Genomic DNA, 22,126 nt, shown 5'->3' with positions numbered 1-22,126 from the left:
GCTGAACTACGTCTCTGCTCTGTTTCCTTTCGCCTCTCCTGAAATGTGGGTACTTGCAGAATCTCCTCCTCAGATTACAACTCCCCCTCAGATTCATGAACATTTTCCTCCTCCCCTTCCCTAACAGATATTCCTTTTTATTGTAGCCAAGGCTTTGCTTAATTCTTTGCTTAGTTCTTTCATATTCCTCACCATCTTTGTATCCACACAGGGCATCTGATCTGTTAGAGATTCCTTTCTTTTGGGTTATAAATCAGTTACCTTTGGGAATCTTCTTGACCTTTTGCACTTCTGGATAGTTGAATAATTTCTTACTTTGTTTTCTTTGCCTTCAGCTGGGCTATAAATTCAAAGTTTGGAGAGAGGGGGTTGATGAGGTATCTATTTCAGTCTATGCATGTGCAGGAAGTCCATTGACTTTATTGAAGGCTTGAAGAGTGTGAATTGTTCAAGGTCATTTAGCTCAGTTTACTATGACTCTAGTTTAGAACTCAAACCACAACATTATGACAAACATAGATCAGGGATGGATAGATAGATATGTCCACTTTAATTTATCTAATGTTCACTATTTTGAAAGATATTTTGACTCATCAACTATATCAGTGTACATTTTTAAAAGTCTATATGAAAAATTCAGGTGCATGTTTATGTGCACAAAAAGTTGCATATTATAATAATTTGCTATATATGTATATATACTCTTAATGCAGCATTATACATAATTGTTTTTTAAAGTAAGTTTAATTAGAGAACTGGGGAAAGTCCTCCCCATTTCCTAAATACATATTTTAAAAAAGAAAATCATTGAAGAATCTTTCCAAACCACCAAAATTGTGACATATGCTGAAAGGGAGAATAATTAGAAAATTTGAAAGGAAGTGTAGGAATGGAATTATGCAAGAATACTTTACACTGCAGTATTTTATTCAAGACATTCCTTGTAACTAATGTATGTGAAATGGTTTGAATACTTTCTAGTGGCATATACAATTACATATTACTATGTACCCAGAGCCCAGCAGTCACTGTAGAAACTACAAGGGGTGATACTATTGCTGTAGGCCTATACAGTATGTAATGTATGTATCCATTTGCTATGTAATGCACTCTAAATTGGCCTTCACCTGGAAACTACTCAGAAACCTAGGCTATTGCAAGATGCTGTTTCTAGAACTGGGAAAAGATGCTGATGTCATATGATCTCTATATTGCATTGGAAGCACAAGCAATGTTGATTGGGGGGTGGAAAAAATTTGTAACATTTGCATTTTTGTAAGCAGACATTGATTTCACATCTTATAAGAGAGCCAGAGAAAAGGGACACATCTTTCCTTTGAAATCCATACATTTTAAAGGATTGTTTTGTGGGAGACTAAGCAGAAAATCATGCCCACAATTCAAAACAAGCACATCTAAAAAACAGAAATTAACCAATGCAAAAAATGCAAAATACATAATTTGAAAACTGCATACAAAATATATACTTTAGGCAACTCTCCCCACCCAAAAAAAACTGTTGATGTGTTAGAAAAAAGGTGTGAAATCAGATAGAACAAGATTACCAGTAGGAAATTTCAAATACATTTAAATTAAACACACAAACTTCTGGTACCGTCTTGTTCCTTGGCAACATTCAGAGTTGACTTAATACATGTCCACATTTTGGTATCAAACAATTGTTGCTTAATGTTATTTTGTGGAATATTTTAGTTCTATTTTTCTTCATTGCTGCTATGTTAATATATTTGAAAGACAAAGTGTGGGCAGTCAGAAAGCAAATCAGGAAATAGGAAAACAATCTGTGCTAGACAGGATTACACTCCCCCTGAAATCTCAATTGACTATCTCTTGGACTTATCCCTGAGCATGTATGCCTATATCTCCTCATATGATCCTGTACAAGTCTGATGATCTTTAGTGAAAGCCAATATCTCCTCATATGATCCTGTACAAGTCTGATGATCTTTAGTGAGGGGTCTTTTCCCCCATACCATAACCTTATGAGATCTAAAAGTTAAGGGCACAGGAGGGTATTATCCTGAGCTTTGGAATGCCTTCCTGAAAGAGGTATGGTTTTTTTCCAGCTGGCCTCTGGAATGGTCAACAAAGGTTTGTTGTATGTTTATGTTGTAAGCCACTTTCAGTCCCATTCAACAGAAATGTGAGATATAAATAATGTTTTTCCATTTCCTATTTACTGGGTACAAACAGCTCATCAAGTTCTATAAATCATTCATTAATTCATTCATTCAACTGGCTGCCCTAGTTATTCAAAATTATAAGTAGAAATGAAAGCAAATATTTTAGCTGGTAACTTCAATTTAAAATATGTATCAACAATGAAGACGAATTAGAGTTCACAGGCGTTTGCAGTAATTATGAACCTGTGTTTCTTTAAGACACATGAAATGTTTATAGTATTAAGTTCAAATAACATATTGCCAGCCAGACTGGACTATGCTTTCATACATTTTTTCTCAGCTTACACAGCCACTCCACAAATTGCCATATCATCAGTCAGAATGTCAGATTGCTTTCATGTATCCAGTTCAACTGAATGCCAGAGGTAACTGAAGTTTAAATAGTGCTGATGCCGAAGGTTTAAATAATATATTTGCCAGAAGCAACTCCTGAAATGCAGTGGCAAGTACAATATGCCAAGGACAGATGTTAGCTTAATTTCTGTCCATTTGTGTTTGCTAACTGGTCTGGTTACCTATGACTCGGCTTGTCGGGGCAATCATGACAGATGGCCTGCCTTTGCATATTACGCTGTCTTGCATCAAACAGAAGACTTGCACGAATGAAAAAGACTCTTCTTAAAATGGAATGCAAGAATTCCACAAATTGTTTCTAGGAATCTGAGTGATAAGATTCAGCCTTTCCCTTTTCCCCAATCCCAAAACTGTCAGAACAAACTACCGTTATTCATATAAATATTCTATTCAACAATATTAGGAATAATATACTTAATATCAAGCCACATCACCAAACCCCAAATAGAAAAAAGTTATCAAGTTAAACTAGCACATTTTTAGTCTTACCTGTACAAATATTGTCCATGCTTAAGCAAAACAATAAGCCATCATTTGGGAGATTCCTGATGTTTTGCTTATGAACAACCGTATTGTTTTATGTTGCCCAAATATACTTAGTTTGCTAATCTAATCTCAAAAAAGGAGTTGTTTCCAGTAACAAGGATCTTAACAAAAAAGAAAGGAAGGTGGTTAACTCCTAGCTCATTCAAGCAAGCTGGGAATTGCAAGCTAGCTTCAGACTCTGTCTTATTAGAGCAGGGCAGATTAGGACACTGAATTCTGATGTAACATTGAACATTTTCATCCTGGTGAGTTTCTGGTTGCAGAAGTTGCTTTTGTTGGTGGGATGACACGGGCAGGAGAAATCAAGTAGTGCATATTAGTCCATTGACGTATAAATTGTATTCTGTGATAACTTCTCCTTTTCTGCAAATGCAGTCTTTGGGCCCTTCTACACATGCTGTAAAACCCAGAAGTAACCAGATTAAAGGGGGTGGGCTGGCTAAATGACATTTAGCCCAAGTGAGGGAGGGATCAGGTTAAGAGGTAAAAACACATGTTAATAAGGTGCACTTAGAGACCAATTCTGGCTGAAAAAGAGGCACCTTTGCATGATTGTATATCTCTGCAGTCATGCAAAACACATGCTTTCCGTCCCTCCCCCCTGTGTAATCTGCTCAAGAGCATGCGTGCTTTTAAAAAGTCCAAAACAGCTGATCAGCTAATCGAGCTGTCAAATGGACACAACAAGTGGTTCAAGGGAAGCACAAATGGAAAGCAATTAGAACTCACTGAAACTCTCAACAATTGAGGGGAAAAGAGAGATCAGATGGATTTTTTTTTAAAAAAAACCCTTCATTATGTGCTGGACCCTATATGTGCACATGCAAATCTGCTTATATTTATATTAAGATATGTGTGCATATCATATGTGTGCATATACGGTCCAGCAGATAGTGGAGAACTTAAAAAAATTTCGCCAGATGTCCCCCATTCACCCTTATCTCGATCCACTTCAAAAGAAGACTGTGAGGGTAGTAAGGTAAAGGTTTTCCCCTGATGTTAAGTCCAGTCATGTCTGACTCTGGGGGTTGGTGCTCATCTCAATTTCTAAGCCGAAGAGCCGGCATTGTCCGTAGACACCTCCAAGGTCATGTGGCCAGCATGACTGCATGGAGCGCCATTACCTTCCCACCGGTACCTATTGATCTACTCACATTGGCATGTTTTCGAACTTCTAGGTTGGCAGAAGCTGGAGCTAACAGCAGGCGCTCATTCCACTCCCAGGGTTTGAACCTGTGACCTTTCAGTCTGCAAGTTCAGCAGCTCAGTGCTTTAACACACTGTGAGGGTGGTGGGGTCCATATTCCGGGACTGCCAGGTCTGTGTGTGGGCCTCCTGCCAGGCCTGGGATTTTTAAAGCTACTCGTAAATGCAGATTTTGGCCCTGTTTGAAAGCACTCTTTATCTATCGTTTCAAGTGGGAATTAAAACATGTAAGTAGTACAAGGAATGGTCTAAACACCCTTTTCTTCCCAGTACTTCTGACATCTTCCACTAGGAGTCAGAAGCTCCAAGAGATATGACAAAATAAGATGTTTAGTTATCTAAACTTTGGAAATAAAGAGGAATGGTTTAGCTATTCATGTAGTAGAATAGATCTAGTAATTCTCTTGTCAGGAAAAAGGCTACCTTGAAAAACATGAAGCCGTGGTATTTTAAGTCAGACCATTGGATTATCTTATCTAATACTGCTGACTCTAACTGGGAGTGGTTCACTGCAGTATCAGACTTGATTATTTACCAGCCCTACCTGGATTTCCATTCTACAGCTGAGCAACAGCCCATCCCGTTCTTTGCATTATCTGCTTATTCAAACACATTTATGGTACAATTTAAAAATCATGAAATAAATATTAGTTGTTTTGATGTTTTGGTCAATAAATTACATAATTAAATCTAGCTACAGTTCCATTATGGATAAATTAAAAAGAAGATGTGGGATTCTAGTTCAACATAAAGCTATTAAAATGACATCCCAACTGAGATAGGATGATCAGGAAAGACAGGATCATAAATGAAGATACCACCCCGACAGTAAAAGATTATTTATGACAGAAATCATTATGAACCACAACAATAGACCCTAGACATGAATAAAAACTGAACACATTGCATACTATACGTCATTTCGGACATTGTATAGATAATGCAGTTCAAGCGTTTTGTTTTTTGTTCATTCCTTGTCTTATCACCAAAGAATGTTTTTAAGCCAAAAAACATAGATTTATCAGAGAGAGAGAAAGAGCTGAAAAGATAAAGCTATTTCTATACTACAGAATGTGCAGAATGCTAACTAGAAATAGTTGCTGAAGGCAAAAAAAAAAAATATTTACAACTAAATCAATAGAAAAGAACGAGGACTATTTATATTTCCATGAACATTAACTGGTATTTCATCATTAATTAGTTAAGTCAGTTATTATTTGGCATCTTGAAGCTCTAAGGTCCTGTCTACACGGACCATTTAGGTTGGTGTGGAGATGGATCATCCTGTGGGCAGCCACAAAATGCATGGGGCTGATCTTGAATAGCCCGGAGAAAGCCACAATGAGGCTACACCCTGGGTTAATAAAACTCAGGGGAAAACCAAAATCCTGATGCAAGATTCCACAGAGTTATGACAGTTCAGACAGCTCAGTCACTTCCTAATTGAACCGACTGACTGTGGGTGTCCAATAGCCATACCACATTCCTCAATCTCAGGTGGCTAGGGACACAGGATGACTGCCCCCTCCCATCCCACTGCCCTTGCTGCTACAGTTCAGGTCCAGGCTATTTGGCTGACCGCATCCCCTTGTACGAACCTACCCGGGCCCTGAAATTTTCAGGAGAGGCTCTTCTCTCGGTCCCACCTCCATCTCAAGCTCGGTTGGTGGGAATAAGTGAGCAGGCCATCTTGGTGGCTGCCCCGTGCCTCAAGATCTCCCTGCCCAGAGAAGCCAGAATTGATCCCTCCCTGATGTCCTAACGGCAGCTGGTTAAAACCTTTTTCTTCAGACAGGCTTTTTAAAGATGAAGGTTTTTAAGATCAAGTTAGGGGGTGCTGTGGTTTTTAACTTTGAATATATTTTAATAGATTTTAACTGCAAAATTTAAAATACCGCTTATATTGAATTCTATTTTAATGTTTGCATAATTGTATATTTTTAAATTGTATGGTAATACTTTTATGTTAAGCCACATTTAGTCCCCTGTCCAGCAGACCCCAACCAGGTTTGACATGAGTTGGCAATCCTGATGCCTTGTCACTGCTGAGTGTATCTCTGTTGGGCTGCAAAGTGGGCTGGAACCAGTGTTTTGGATGCTAGACTCAGACTGCTTTATTGAACTGTGTAGTTTGCTGAGACACTGAAGCACTTGAGAATTCTATATTCCCCTTCTTAAATTGCCAATCCTTAATTGTCATGTGATAGAAATATGGCAGCTGAACACAATCATAACACAACAACTGTATGAACGAACAAGGAAAACATAGAACTGGCAAATAGTTGGCTCAGCCATTACATATCTGTGGGCACATCTGCACTGACCACTCAGGTTGGTTGACTTAAGATGGGCCCCTTAGTGGCTGATCAAGATTAACCTGGGGGGAAAACCTGGGTCCTGAGACAGGATTAAAGATGTCCCCTGAGTTAGGACCTATCGTGACAGCTGTGCTAGTACCTAAATTAAACCAGCCACAGCTATCAGATGGCCCAGGGATGTGGGATAGCAGTTCTTTCTTGTTCTTTGTCCTCAGCCAAACTGCTGCTTTGCTAAGGAGGCTGGGCAGGAGGGCTTACCGCCTTCCCAGCTGCCTTGGTGAACAATGCATTGTCTGACCTAAGAGCCAGGTAGGTCAGGGTATTACTGTGGGGACAGCCATGTCACAGGGGAGGATGACATTTTTGTGTCTCTGGACAGTTGTGTCAAACACATGTTCAGTGTTGCTGGGCAGTGAGAACCCCATAACACCCCTGAGGTGACCTAGAAAGTCCCCCATCAGGTCACCGAGAACACTGTCCACCTGGGACACTGGATCAAGCCTGTATTGCTGGTCAGGGCAGAACCATCCAATCTTATTTATGGCAGAGTTATTGTTTGACGGGAATAATGAACTGTGGTGTCTAGAGTTTGCTTTGGTGCTCCCAAAACAGTTACTTTACTCTCAACTTGAGAAAGGAAAATGGAATGTCAGTGGACAGCAAAAGAGGTTTAAAGATGGACTTAAAGCTAACCTAAAAATGTGGAATAAACACATTTTAAGCCCTGGCATTTGAGCATTCTAACTGGAGGTCAGCTCTTTCCAACAGTGCTATGGATTTTGAAGAGACATGAATAGAGGGCGAAAGGAAGAAATGTGCCAAGATGAAAGCATGTCAAGCAAACCCTTGTGATGACCACCTTCCATCTGAAGATCTATGTCATCATTGTGAAAGACCATGTGGATCCAGAATAGCACTGCACTGTCACTTACAGACTCATTGCCAAGGCTCTATCATTGGAAAACAATCATACTTGGTCACAAGTGATAGCCTATAATGGTGACAGTGGCAACATCCCATGAAATCCTTGGAGTACCAATTTAGGGAAGGGCATTTAGAATTCTCAGCCAGAGAGCTCTAGAGCCTTTCCAAATTACAAACTGTACGATTCCATGGTGATGAAAGTGGAATGTAACACTCCATTTGTGTCATGTGAATGGCTGCCAGAGATTAGCCACTATTTTGTACTCAAGAACTGAAAGATGGTAAACTTTCTAAGTCATTAGGATACAGCATTAGATAGATAATATGAATATATACATAAATATATGCACACATATAAATTCATTAAATATATATCCCACAAAGCAATTGATGGGATCTAAATTTTGATAGATATTCTCACCATATCTGGAAATGTAGCCCATTAGCTTCCTAATTATTCTTGTGTGTATTCACATCACATTAAATATCTTATAACTTTTTAAAAATGGGCCTATGTTTTCATGGAAGTGGTAGTTACTTGTTGCTGTCCAGATATTGACGGATTCCTAATAAGGAACAGCATTGCAGTGCAACACCTGGAAGTCCACAACTTGCTCCCTTGGCTTATCATAATTAAAGATTTTGTTCCAACATTACTCCAAATAAATTTATCATCTACATTATTAAGAGGTGAAATGGATTCTTTAAATTGGGGAAATTTACCTGAGAACAGAGTAATGTGTTTAATGAATGACTTTCAAATGGCTTTCAAATGTGATAAGTTGTATATTATTAGATAGATAGATAGATAGATAGATAGATAGATAGATAGATAGATAGATGATAGAGAGAGAGAGAGATAGTTAGATAGATAGATGGTAGATCTACCACTGCAAGGCTAAATTCCACCAAAACTGTAACTACCTAGAGTGCATTAAATTGAATCATCATAAGCAACTGCTTTTTCTTATGTCATAGACATCAAAGGAATGTTTTTTACAAAGTTAACATGATACATAAAATCTTCATGAGAAAATAAGACTTACCTACAGTAAGTTGTCCAGTTAATTGTCCCACATGATTTCTTGCATTCACTGTAACATTTCTGTCAGATTGTAAGACCAGTGGACTATCCTGAGGAACATGTATAAGACAAGGAAATGAGAGGGAAAAAATACAGAGGCAGAGTCAAGCTATAACTGTGAACTTAAAGCATGAGTATGTTGGCAAGAACTAATAAAATCTGTGCACTTAATCAACTAAAATAGTTTTAAGCTATGCCAGAAATCTAAACTTGGAAGCTGTTCCCTCTCAAAACTGCATCTTTGTGAAAGCCTTTGGCTTGCAAACTTGATAGTATGATGCGATGCCACCATGGCGCTGATCTGGTGACCCTTTGCATTAAGTGGTCAGTGTAGACATTTTCAGAGCTACAACTACAACAGGCAAATAGACTGCTGTCAGTAGACATCAAAAGTATATAGTGGTAAGAACAACAGACGTCTGTAAAAACCTGGTATTTTGTTGGAAGAGACAGCAACATCTCATTCTAAACAGCAGAATATGAGCTGAATGAAAAGCTCTTGGAAAGATTCTCTCTAGTCTGCAAGGATAACTCTACCAGAAACAAAATATGACAAAATGCCTTGTTTTACTAAGATTTTTATGTAAATGGTGATGATGCTGTCCTTTTTGCTTGGCTTAGACAAATTTTGAGACCTTATTTGTTCTTATATTTCTGCTATGAACTCCTCCCCATCAGTTTGTGGTTTCTTTTATGGAAGCTTTTATTACAAGCATTTGGTGACAAGAACATTAATATGGGCTATGAAAAAGTGGATGGTAACTACATTCTCATAGAAATCTTAATAAGTGTTGCCATAACTTTAAAAAAGTTTATAAAACATTACAAAGGCAATTTTATTCCAGCTTTAAAATATACTAACCTGCTTCTTTACTAATCAAACTTTTTAACCATTTCAGGATTTTCACTGTGATTTTTTGTTTTAAATTGAGATCTTTTTTTCATTTGCTAGCTTTGTGGTTCAGACAGACAAGACATCCCAAAATCACTTTAGAGGTTTTAAGAGATGTTATAGTTGTACCCAAAATATGAAGAAAATTATAATGCAGGAAGGAGTCCAGATCTTCTTATGCAGTATAAAATGTTCAAAGAACACACCACATAAATCTGGAAGGGAAAAAAGGCTTTGGGGAAAAAAAAATTTCCAAGCAGCACCAGGGCCGGTTAGAGCAGTGGTTCTCAACTTGTGGGTCCCCAGATGTTTTGGGCTCCAACTCCCAGAAATCCTAACAGCTGGTAAGCTGGCTGGGATTTCTGGGAGTTGTAGGCCAAAAACATCTGGGGATCCCAGGTTGAGAACCACTAGCATAGAATATGCATCCCATATGAAATCCATTTTCTGCCTCCTGCAGAATTCTGGGGCTTGTAGTTTAGAGAAGGGGCCTTTAAAATGCTTAGCCAGAGAGGTCCTGGGTATCACTAAACTACAAGCCTCAGAATTCTGCAAGAGGCAGCCACAGGATTTTAGATGGGATGCATAATCTTTGCCTACTTTTTAAGTTCTAGTGTGATAAGGCACGAGATTCAGAAGTGTATCTTCCTTAATAGTAATGGTCAGACTATTGCTATAGACCAGTGGTTCTCAACTTGTGAGTCCCCCAGGTGTTTTGGCCTACAACTCCCAGAAATCCCAGCCAGTTTACCAGCTGTTAGGATTTCTGGGAGTCGAAGGCCAAAACATCTGGGGACCCTCAGGTTGAGAACCACTGCTATAGACAGTAGCTGTTGGATGGCATAATAAGTGCAAAAGTTGTAGAAATGGTCAGGAATCCAATTTATGGAGGCACTTTGCTCATTCCTTTACTAGACCTTGCTTCAGGTCTTATACACATGTGGTGTATTAAAGTTATTTCTTTCTCTCCTTGGGGCATCTACACTGTAGAATTAATGTAGTTGACACCATTTTAACTGCCATACCTCAATGCTATGGAATCATGGGAGTTGTAATTTTACACCTTTTTTAGCCTTCTCTGCCAAAGCATGTTGATGCTTCACTAAATTACAAATTCCAGGATTCCATAGTGTTCCATTTAGTGCTGTCAAATTGCATTAATTCTACAGTGTAGATGCACCCAATCTGTCTCTCTGCCATTAATCTCTATTTAATATGTGTTTGCTGTTTACTATGTTTACATATTTTCTTTCCATCAAGGAGCTCAATGAAGCATGCAGTGTAGTTCCTCTGCTCATTCTCAGGTCAACTCTGTTAAATAAGTTAGACTGGTAAAGCATGATTTACCCAGGTCACCAATTAAATCCCTAAGCATCATGGCTCAAATGTTATATCACCAGTGTTTGGGTAAATCTCTGCAGGCAGAGCTACATGTCAATTGTATTACAGTACTCTTATGTGAATGGCTTTGTTGTTCAACTGAATGCACACGTGGAATGGTGTTTTTATGTCTTTTCACTAAATATACATTGGCAAAAAAGAGGGGCTGGGCTGTGGCGTAGGCTGGTAAACAGCTGCTGCAATAAATCACTCTGACCATGAGGTCATGAATTCGAGGCCAGCCCATGGCGAGGTGAGCACCCGTCAATTAAAAATAAAATATAGCCCCTGCTCATTGCTGACCTAGCAACCCGAAAGATAGTTGCATCTATCAAGTAGGAAATAAGGTACGACTTATAAAAAGTGTGGAGGCAAGTTTAACTAATTTACAACATTGGAATGAGGAAGTGAGGAAGGGCCATCAGAGTGGATGATGAAGCAGCTGCTCCCCCTGGTGGCCAGAATTGAACATCCCCTCAGGAGAAGGTTAAATTGCCTCTGCGTCTGTCTGTCTGTCGTCTCTGTCTGTCTCGGTTTGATGTATTTATGGACATTGAATGTTTGCCCTATATGTACATAATGTGATCCGCCCTGAGTCCCCTTCGGGGTGAGAAGGGCGGAATATAAATACTGTAAATAAATAAATAAATAAAAATGGCCAACCACTTCTGCTGTGGAATTTATGCATTTGTAATACAGGAACTTGAAGGCACCCAACACCAAAGAAGCAACAGCTGATAATGGATTTCAACCTGACTCTTCTCAATTCTATCTTAACACTGTAACCATTTTAGTTGTAGTTTTCAATTTGTGGTCATTCTGAAGAGAACTATTAGGGGTGTGCAATTTTTTCCTTAGTCATATCAAATTAATTAAATTTATGCTTACTGCACAATATCCAATATGTGGGCATGGCCCGCACCCAAAACTGAAGAATTGAAACGTACCCAAAAACTTAAGAATCAAAACTTACCCAATACATTTTTGTTTGCATTTTGTAAATTTCGGAAGCCTCCCAAAGTCAGTTTCATTTTCAGAAAAAAGGAAGCCTTTCCTCTTTAAATTAGTGGCCTCTTACCGTTAGGAGAGAGAAGCAGCAGGGAGCAGAGTTTGCTGAGAAAGAGTGTGAGAAAGCACAGATCTCTGGGAAATGTAGTTTGGGAAAGTGAGGAGCCCTATGCCAGAGAATTCAAAAGGCCCTGCCCTAAACTACAGTTCCTAGAATTCTGCTCAGCATTAGAAAGTCCCAATCAGGAAAGGGGAGAGCTATTGTCCCTCCGTAGCAGCAACTGGCTAGAGGTCAATAAATTGTTGAATTTGCAAAGAGGAGGACTGGTTGATACTTCTAGTAAGTAAATCTCTGTGCTGGGTTGGGAATAAATTCCTAAATGGAAGTTCTATTGATTTGAGAGACATTCAATGAGATAACTGTTGTGGCTTTTTAAAAAAAATGTTTTTTGTCAAAACTTTAAAAAATTACCTAAATTAGTAGATGTATGAATATTTCTGAAAGTTGGGGGCGGGGGAGAATAATATTCTGTTATCTTGTGTCATTATATAAAAAACTCAAGATAGCTTTTGTAGATTTTTTAAAAAAATGTTGTTCATAAAAACTGAAAATTCTCCAAAAATCCATGGATAAGTGAAATGTTTTGGAACTTGATGGGCTAACAGAGGTAAATATGTTCTACTATTGTCACACGTTTCACTCCAATAGCTGTAAAAATGTGGGAACAAAATTCCATTACTCTCATTACTAATGACACTTTAGAAACACTTTAGAAACAAAACATCAGAACCCCCTAATTTTGTAATGACTTTTGAAACATTTTTAATCGATTGCACATGCCTAGAACCTATAATAGTACTTTATTGGGAGGATTTGTTTGGAGGGTATTTGCTATTGCCTTTCTATGTGGGTTTGATATGATCCAGTTCACCCATGGATTTCTATGGCCAAGAGGGATTTGAATCCTCATTGCTTATATTCCAACTTTCAGACCATTACACTATTCTGGTTCTCAGTCAGTACAGCATATTCAAAAATATTTATATATAAAAATCTCACTACTTTCCTGAGTACAAAATACTCAAAACAGGTATTCATCTACTACATAAACCCATCAACTCATTGAGAAACATCACACATCTTCTGCTGTTTGATTTAGAAATGTGTTCTAAACATCCTGAGAACAGTTCTGGCCATGCTTACAGGGGTTTCAAGGAAGTGTAATTAAAAAAATGTTAACTTTTCTGAGCTCTTAGAAGCAGCATGTTTATACAAATGTGACATTAAGGAAAGGAAGTCTTTCTCAACACACTTTTTGGGAAAATATGCCAATGATTTGATAGAATAAAAGAGAATGTTAGTTTGATCTGTTGCTGTGCCTTTAACAACAATTTGGTATGAATAAATTAGTAGGCAAAGGTTTTGATGACATGAGAATAAACATTAGACTAAACCTGCTAATTGCTGCAGATCAAATTGATGGGGTATGTTTAACTATTGGCATACCTAATCCCATACTGTATCAGATTATTCCTCCAAAAATTCATATTTCATGCCAAATGAAGCTTGTGTCTAGCTATGCCAACATAAAGTTAAAATGTTTAAATCCCAGGAGGTTGTGAATGTGAAATCAATTGCTGGTGCATCTCTGATCACAGAAACTTGATAGAATATATACTAGACAAGGCATGTGTGATCATTAAAATTTTTCAAAAAGTATTACAAAATTAGGGGGTGCTGGTATTTTGTTTCTAAAGTGTTTCTAAAACATAGTTAGTGAAAAATTTGTTACTATAAAGAGAGTAATGAAATTTTGTTACTTTTTCTTTGTAGTAATTGTGCATTATTACTATGATTGGTCCCTCCCTCATTTTTACAGCTATTGGGGTGAAACTTGCTACAATGGTAGAACACATTTACCATTGTTAACCCATTAAGTTTCAGAATGTTTCACTTAATCACAGATTTTTGGGAAATTTTTAAGGTTTTTATAAACAACATTTTTTTAAAAAAAGCTATCTCCTTGACTTTCTATACAACGACACAAGATAACAGGATCATTCCCTCCAACTTTCAGAAATATTCATATGTGTACTGATTTTAGGGAATTTTTAAAAGTTATGACAAAAATATTTTTAAAGCCACAAAAGCTATTTCATTGAATGTCTCTCATATTAACCAATAGAAACCAATATTAACCAATTCTACATTTTCAAAGAATCCAAGAGTTGGAGGGGACCCCCAAGGGCCATCTACTCCAACTACCTTCTTCCAGGCAGAAGGACACCATTGAAACTCTCCTGACAGATGACCATCCAGCCTCTAAACCAGTGGTTCTCAACCTGTGGGTCCCCAGATGTTTTGGCCTTCAACTTCCAAAAATCCTAACAGCGGGTAAACTGGCTGGGATTTCTGGGACTTGTAGGCCAAATCACCTGGGAACCTATAGGTTGAGAACTACTGCTCTAAACTAATTAATATGCTTCTCCTATTGAGTTGGAAGAGACCCCCCAAGGGGCATACATTTAGGGATTTCTTTCCAGCCCAGCACAGAGATTTACTTACTAAAAGTATCAGTCTTCCTCTTTGCAAATTCAGCAATTTATTGGAACTCTGGCTGGCTGCTGCTATGGAGGGACAAATCTCTCCCCTATTCTGATTGGAGCTTTCCGGTGCTGAGCAGAATTCTGGGAAATGTTGTTTAGGGTAGAGCCTTTTGAATTCTACAAAATGCAAACGTATAAGTATTAAGTTTTGATTCTTACGTTTTTAGCATAGATCACACCCATCTGTCACATATTGTCCTGTAAGTACGAATTTAACAAATTTGATATGACTTATGAGGACTAATGAAAAAAGCGCACTTCTAATACATACATTAGCATGCCATATGCTATAGGTTTTGTACGAGGGCTATCCAGAAAGTAGATTACGTTTTGGAATCAAAAATGAACAAAGTATAGGAGAAAACATTTACCATATGCAGTTGAAAGCCACACCGAAATACCACATCTCACGTAGTCGCCATTCAAATCTAGGCACTTACCATAGCGATGAGTGAGCTTTGCAACTCCTTCCCCACTAAATTCTGCCGCTTGCATCGTCAACCAGCCAGTCACCCCTTCCCGCAGCTGCGCAGCATCACCAGCCACGCCCCCATTGTTGGAAACAAGTGGTTGAGGACGCAAGCAGCAGAATTTAGTGGGGAAGGAGTTGCAAAGCTCATTAATCGCTATGGTAAGTGCCTAGATTTGAATGGCGACTACGTGAGATGTAGTATTTCGGTGTGGCTTTCAACTGCATATGGTAAATGTTTTCACCTATACTTTGTTCATTTTTAATTCCAAAAAGTAATCTACTTTCTGGAGAACCCTCATATATGCTTGATTATTTTTTACGGTTTTATGAAAATACACTGAAATTAAGCATGTAAAAATATTGTTAAATTGTCTTAGCACATTGAGACACTTCATTAAAAAAACGTCCAATATCAACCCAAAGCATCAAAACCAACAGTCACTGCTGGGTTTTGCATGTCATATGTATAGAATACCTTGCTGGAAAGAATCAATACTCAAGAGAGAGTGAGAAAGAAACTCCATCAGTGCTGTGAGTGCATTATAGTAAATTGTATTGGACAATTAGTCATTAGACTATGGGTGTCATGGAGGTCAAGAAAACATTGCTTATTTGTTTTATTATCTCTGTTATTACTGCCAGGGATTGAGGAGGCATGCTGGTGGGGTTTCTCTGCTTTGTGAGCCAGAATATTTTGGCTGTTTAGGGGTATGACAGCCCTTGTGTTTGGGTAAATGGTGAACATAATTTACTGCTCTACCTCAGGCAGCAAATTATGATAGGCCAATGCTACTTTTGTATGCCTCTTGAATTTCCAATCTTGAGCTGCTCTCCCTCCCAAATGTCAGTAAGCTATCTCCTCTTTTTGCCAGTGTATTAGTTTTGCCATTTTATCAGTTTGCATAAATACATGTTTGGAGCTACTGAGAACTGCTTCAGAAGATGTCATGTGGTGATGTGCCTTTTCTCTCTTTCTCCCCCCTTCTGTTAGTTGACTCATTTCATGGTTTGTCAAACAGCTTGTCTTCCTGCAGCTTGGCAGATGAAAGGTGCTTTTTGGCTTGTCCATCTTTCCAGCTGTATAGACATGACTGTTTAGGAGCCATTGCATCCAAAGCAATCATTCGGGCTGAGCTTATGAACATTGCCAAAGGAGGGGATGGCAACAAAAGCAGATGCTGGGGATATTTTTCCTAAGTAGTGATTAGATTTTTCATGTCCCTTGTGAACTCTTGAAGATCATTAGCCCTGGTGCCTGCTGGTCTGGCAAAAGAGACTGTAATAATAAAAGACTTAACAATGAGGTATCAAAACAATACATCTTGAAAGTCCTCTTCATCACACACTTCCAGTGGTGACTGGTGGCTTTCATGCCATTGGGTAACAAATCCACTATGGATTTTATACTGAACATCAAAGGAGTTCTCCAAGGTGCCAAATGGCTGAAGAACCTTGTATAGTTCTTTTAAAATTAGGATTAAAAACAAGAGTTGATCCAATGCCCGACTGACATAAAACTCACCAGCTGCCAGTGAGCATTGACCTCCCTGCACCAATCAGGATATCAGGGTAATAAATACAATCTTAGGAAATAGTGAACTGGCAATGGGTTGTTCCATTTCGATCCTGCAACAGGTTTTGGGATCCATTTTCCATCCAAGAGCAGTCTAGGAAAGGAGTCCCATAGTCCAATCCTTACTCAGAAAAAAGTAGCCACTGGTATGCCAAAGGAGGCAACAGAAAGCAAAGAGGTTGGAAGGAAGTTATTATAAATAAGGAGTTATACACCACAAGTTTGTTTTCTAACAATGTACATTTTTTGCATAGAAAATATCATTTACTATGTAAATGTGCATTGTTCCTAACTGAAAAAAGAAATCTCTAAGTCTTAATAGACCACAAGCTGAACATGAGCCAACAGTATGATGTGTCAGCTTAAAAAGCCAATGTGATGCAAGGCTGCACCAAGAAGAGTACAGTGTCTAGATTGAGGGAAGAAATCATTTCTCTCTATGCTGTTTTGGTCAAGCTTCATCCAGAATATTGTGTTAATTTCCAGCTATCACAATTCAAGAAGGATATTGGCAAAACAGAACATATTCAGGGAGGGCAGCCAAAATGGTAAAAGATATGGAAACCACGCGCTATGAGAAACACGTTAGGGAACTGGGTGTGTTTAGCCTGGAGAAGCAAAAGTTACAAGGTGACTTAATAGCCATGTTTAAATATTTGAAAAGATGTCACAATCAAGATAAAACAGGCTTGTTTTCTGCTGCTCCAGAAAGTAGGACATGGGATAATGGATTCAAACCTCATGAAAAATCTTCCACTTGAACATTGGGAAAAAACGTTCTGAGGGCAAGAGCTGTTCAACAGTGGAATACACTGCTATGTAGTATGGTGGAGTCTCCTTCTCTGGAGGCTGTCAAAATGAGGCTGGATGGCCATCTGGCAGGTGTGCTTTGATTGTGTGATCCTGCATGACAGAGATTGGATTGGATGGTCCTTGTGGTCTCTTCCAACTCTTATATTTCTATTATTCAAATTACAGCATCATTAAATTATATTACAAGTGCAATTTTACAAGAAATAATCTTTGTACAAGGAGGTTATGAAGTTTTACTGCATTTAATATTTTAATATGTAATGGTTTTAGTGACACAATGGTTTAATTGCTTTTTAATGTTAATATTTACATTTTAATGCATTGACATTGTTTTAATTTTGCATTGTTTTCTATTTATTGTTAGGTACCTTAAATCCCTATATTAGGAGAGAGGTGAGATAAAAATTAAAAAATACTTTAAATATGTGACTAATTTCAGTTACTTCTATCATAATTTCTCTATGTTTTTCCTCCTTCCAAAACAGGATTTTCACAATGCCATACTTTTGAATAAAGACAGAAGAATACTTTAAAACCATAATGATGCAATAACTAGCCACTTTTGTGGGTCTCAAAATGATAGATAACTTCCCTTCACCAGCTATAGAAAGCCAATTTTCTTTTCTATCTGTCACAGGCTTGCACATGGTCCATGTCATTCATGCTTTTAGAGAGGTGAAGGATGTTTGCTTTTTTGTTATTGACTGGAAAGGACATTAAAACACATCACACATGGATTTTCAATGTTCACATTTTAGGAATTGCTAATGAAAAATTAGTTTGCAAAATCTTTTTTTGCAAGATACATTAATGCATACAAATATGTTGTAATTGTGCAACACAGCAATGTTTGTGCCAAGAAACATTACAAGGGTTTTTGAGCACTTCCTTTCACTCTCCCCAGAACTTTAAAATTCTACTCTCCCATCAGAATGTCTCTGTCTGTGTTTTGTGCACTAGGGAGAAAAAGATAAAGATTGACACCCCTATATCCTCCTCAAAATGTAATCTTTTCAATATTTCTTTGGAGAACTGTTTTTGTTTCTCCCCAGTTGGTGTGTCATGGGTTGTCCCCTCTCTCTCGTTTCCTCTAACGGCTGTCCATTCCTCTTCAGTTAGGTCTTGTCTTTCAAGGTCTCAGCAGACACCTGGCTTATTTCAAAAGCCATGGTCAACTTGTCAAGTAGACACATCTGTCTACTAAACTTTAATCAGGTAACAAACATTGTGCAAATGTTTAGAGGAAAAATTAAAAAAGTGTATCTAATAATGGTTATGTTTATCATCTTTATGCTATTGAAACTGTATGTACATACACTAGCTTGTGAGTCATATTTCCATTTCCTATCTCGGTATTAATCCTTTTTCATGCTTTTTCATAAAACTGCAAGATAATAGACCCTTTTTGATGTCAACCTTTGTCTAACCGAACCAGTTACTTTTAGGATAAATTTATGAGTTCATTAAAATAAACATAGGGGATTTTTGAATACATTATATGCTCATTAAACTAATAAAAATAGCCTTTCCCCTCTGGCTAAGATGTCAGGTGCTTCCTCTACAATGCACCATAAACATGACATGATGTAATGCTTTGGAATTTGATCTAAATATTCCTCATCCTTCATTGGATTCTAAATTCAGATTTTTAAGGAGTGTCTTACTTACTATATGAAAATAGAAATGAATTCCCAAGGTATTTTAGACAACCCAAAATTTAGTGCAACGGAAACAGTGGGAAAACAAAAATGAGCATATGATTTAATGTGAAACAATCAATTATGAAAATTAAGTTTAATTTCCACTGAATAAGAACTGGAAAAAGAATAGATGAAGACTAGGAGACAATATGGGAAGACATAAGAAGATACAATCAATGGAGAAGACAGCTTTATTGGATCCATAGCTCTTCACCTGATCACTTGTATCCACAACTTTGTATCTAACATCATGGTAGCCACCATTCAGGATCTCCTATACCTTTCCCTCTTGGAGTGGGGTGCCCCGCCTCTACTGCACCCCAAATGGGATCCTGCCCAAGGGCTATTAGTACCTAATCAGGATTGTGGTAGGTTTCAATGACTACCAAGTAGTAATATACAAGCCTGGTATTGTGAGGGTGACAAGGAATCCATCAGCAAAAGACTACCAGCTGGTGGGTGAAATTCTTCCCTGATCCTTGGAATTAATTTCTTTTTATAGTAAGTGTTGTGTGAAATAAAAGGGGGAAGGATGGATGGAGGGAGGGAAATTTCTGGCAGGCATAAAAACAGTCACAGCTAAATCACTTTAAGTCCTGAAAGGGCCTTTCTAAAGAGCCAACTTGAACTTTTAATTGATCTATATTAAAGCCCTTCCAAGGGAGTCAGCCAATGGCTTGGCTAAGTAGATTGCTGTACCACAATATATCCCCTCCTTTTCCCTAATACACAAATGGGATGCCTGTACAGAAGACACACCAGTTTTTAGAGGGGATATCCAAGTTTCTCTTATTCATTACTTTATTTTCTCTAGTCTGTTGCCATGAATCTCTTCAGATGTATTCACTATTCAGGGGTGTTATAAATAACTTCATCTAATATATCCATTTGATTAATTTTGATATAATTTGAGAATTCTAAAAGCACATGTTTAAAAATGTGGATGGCATTTATGAAAGTGTAGCCTAAGGTTACACAGTTTTGGCCATTACATATTCACACACTCTATGTAGTCCCAAATTGAAGGGCTTTATAAGGATTTTGAAAGTCTCCCAATCCACTCTCATGGGAAAGCAGATGCTCTGATCCATGGGGGTCTGTTCTTTCTAATTGGGAAGCAGCTGCCTGATGGGACCATCTTCTGGCAGGAGTGATCTCTGGTATAAGGGGGAAGTTTGACAGAGACCCTGTATCTGACTTGTGCCAGAAATCATTCACTGGAAAAAGTGGAATAAACAGCCAGGAAATAGATCCCCATCAATTAGAGCAGCTGCCACTTGGTAGAAGGGATTGGGAGGTGGTAAGGCAAAGGTAAGCATGAAATCCTATTTGTAAGTATCTGTAACTCCCAAACAAAAATTCCAGTCTATATTATTCACAAATTCCAACTGGATCTTCAATCTTTGGTCATAATGTGCATAATGTTATGTACAGACATATACACATTATGAACAATTAAATTCCATATTTATTTAGAAATAAACCGTTTCGTACTCAGGGGAACTTGTGCAGTAAAAAAAATGACTGAATTTAAACTTAAGACAATTAATTCAATTCCACAATGTACTATGTTAATTGAAAAATTCTTAATTCACCAACATATTTAAGGCATTGTTTTTACACTCCCTTTGAAGCAATTTGGAAATTGAAGGCATATAACCATAGTGAATATAATTGCTGACTTACCACTACATTCACTCAATTCACTGGGACTACCAGTAAGATTCAAGACTTTGCATGAGAGAAGTATTTGCACCTTACTGCACAGAAGAGACAAAATCTATCTGTGGCAAAAAAAAAATTCAACCTTGAGTTTAACAAAAGTTATTTTCTCCCATGAAAAAGACTTCAATTTCTTTTTTTCTGGCTAATTCACAGGGCATTTCAGAAAGTCTTTGGGGTTTCTTTTGATGTTTTTAGCTTACTTTTTTCACAGTGATCTGATCAACAATGTTTTTTCCTGCTTCCCTACTACTAATCATCTATCACTCAGCAGTCTTCCTAGAACTTCTGGCACTTCCAACCTTCATTTCCTGATCTCAAAATCTAAAAACAAGACAACACATTTACAGCATCTTTCCTTGGGCTTTAAATGAAATGAAAGAGGCTGTGAATGCTGCAGGAAGATGGAGGTACTGATTATGCAACAAAGCATGATAGCACTACAATAGCAGACAGTATCCCATTGTTTTTTCTCCTCCCCCTGAACACTTTAGCACCAACCCTCCACCACTTAAAACACACACATAGTTCTAGAAGGTTTCCACATCATCCAGAGTAAGTCCACTGAAAAAAACCCAATTCATTCCAAGGATATTCCTACACTGAATTTTGGACTTTAACACAAGTCTCAGAAAAACGAGAATGGCAGCTACACTGTAGGCGATGGTTCCTACTGAATAATGCTATGTGCATTTGCTGCCTATCCACCCTCTGATTCTCCTATCCCTATCTATTAGCTGGAAAAACCAATTGATAACTCCCAATCACCTATGTTCATGCAGTGGGTCCCTTATACTTCACTACCAACAAGCTGGAAGTAATGTGACATCAGGAGATGGGATTCACCTCTTTTATCCCTCTACTCGATTGCGCTTGCTATTCCCAAAATGACTTATTTTTTTTCTTTTATATTCTATATTTATATTTCCCTTATCTTGCTTTGCTTTTAAATGGTGAAATTATGCAATTGCATTTAAAATAAAAAATAATAAAAGGAAATTAAGGAATAACAGTAGTATGGGAAGAAAGGGTTATGAGAGGATGAGGAACTATAATTACAGGACCATAAATTGGTAAATTGGTGCCATTGCACTAATTAAGAAAGGTGTGATATTGAGGGTCACCAACACAGTTTGTACTCACTATCAACAATTATACAACTGTAGTGGAATAGTTGGTTTGCGCAATAAAGCCCCCAGTTAAAATAAAATTGTATAGAATAGAAAGGCTAGATAGGCACATAACCTCCGATATTACTGTATTTCTTTGTATTATCCTCACCCATAACCTTTTGTACAATTTATTTGAAAGCACGTTAGGCCT

General features: G+C 37.9%; 1 protein-coding gene across 2 annotated transcripts in view; it reads right to left on the bottom strand.

Moving 5' to 3' along the window:
* Positions 1–22,126, bottom strand: part of sgcz (sarcoglycan zeta) — a 700,860-nt gene that overhangs the window by 94,874 nt on the left and 583,860 nt on the right. For both annotated transcript variants that reach the window (XM_062981524.1, XM_062981523.1), the window contains exon 4: positions 8,599–8,686. In XM_062981524.1, the coding sequence (XP_062837594.1) occupies positions 8,599–8,686 (88 nt within the window). The remainder of the gene's footprint in view (positions 1–8,598; positions 8,687–22,126) is intronic.

Source organism: Anolis carolinensis, chromosome 5, assembly GCF_035594765.1.
Source record: "Anolis carolinensis isolate JA03-04 chromosome 5, rAnoCar3.1.pri, whole genome shotgun sequence".
Lineage (NCBI taxonomy): Eukaryota > Metazoa > Chordata > Lepidosauria > Squamata > Dactyloidae > Anolis > Anolis carolinensis.
This window is presented reverse-complemented; position numbering and strand designations above follow the sequence as displayed.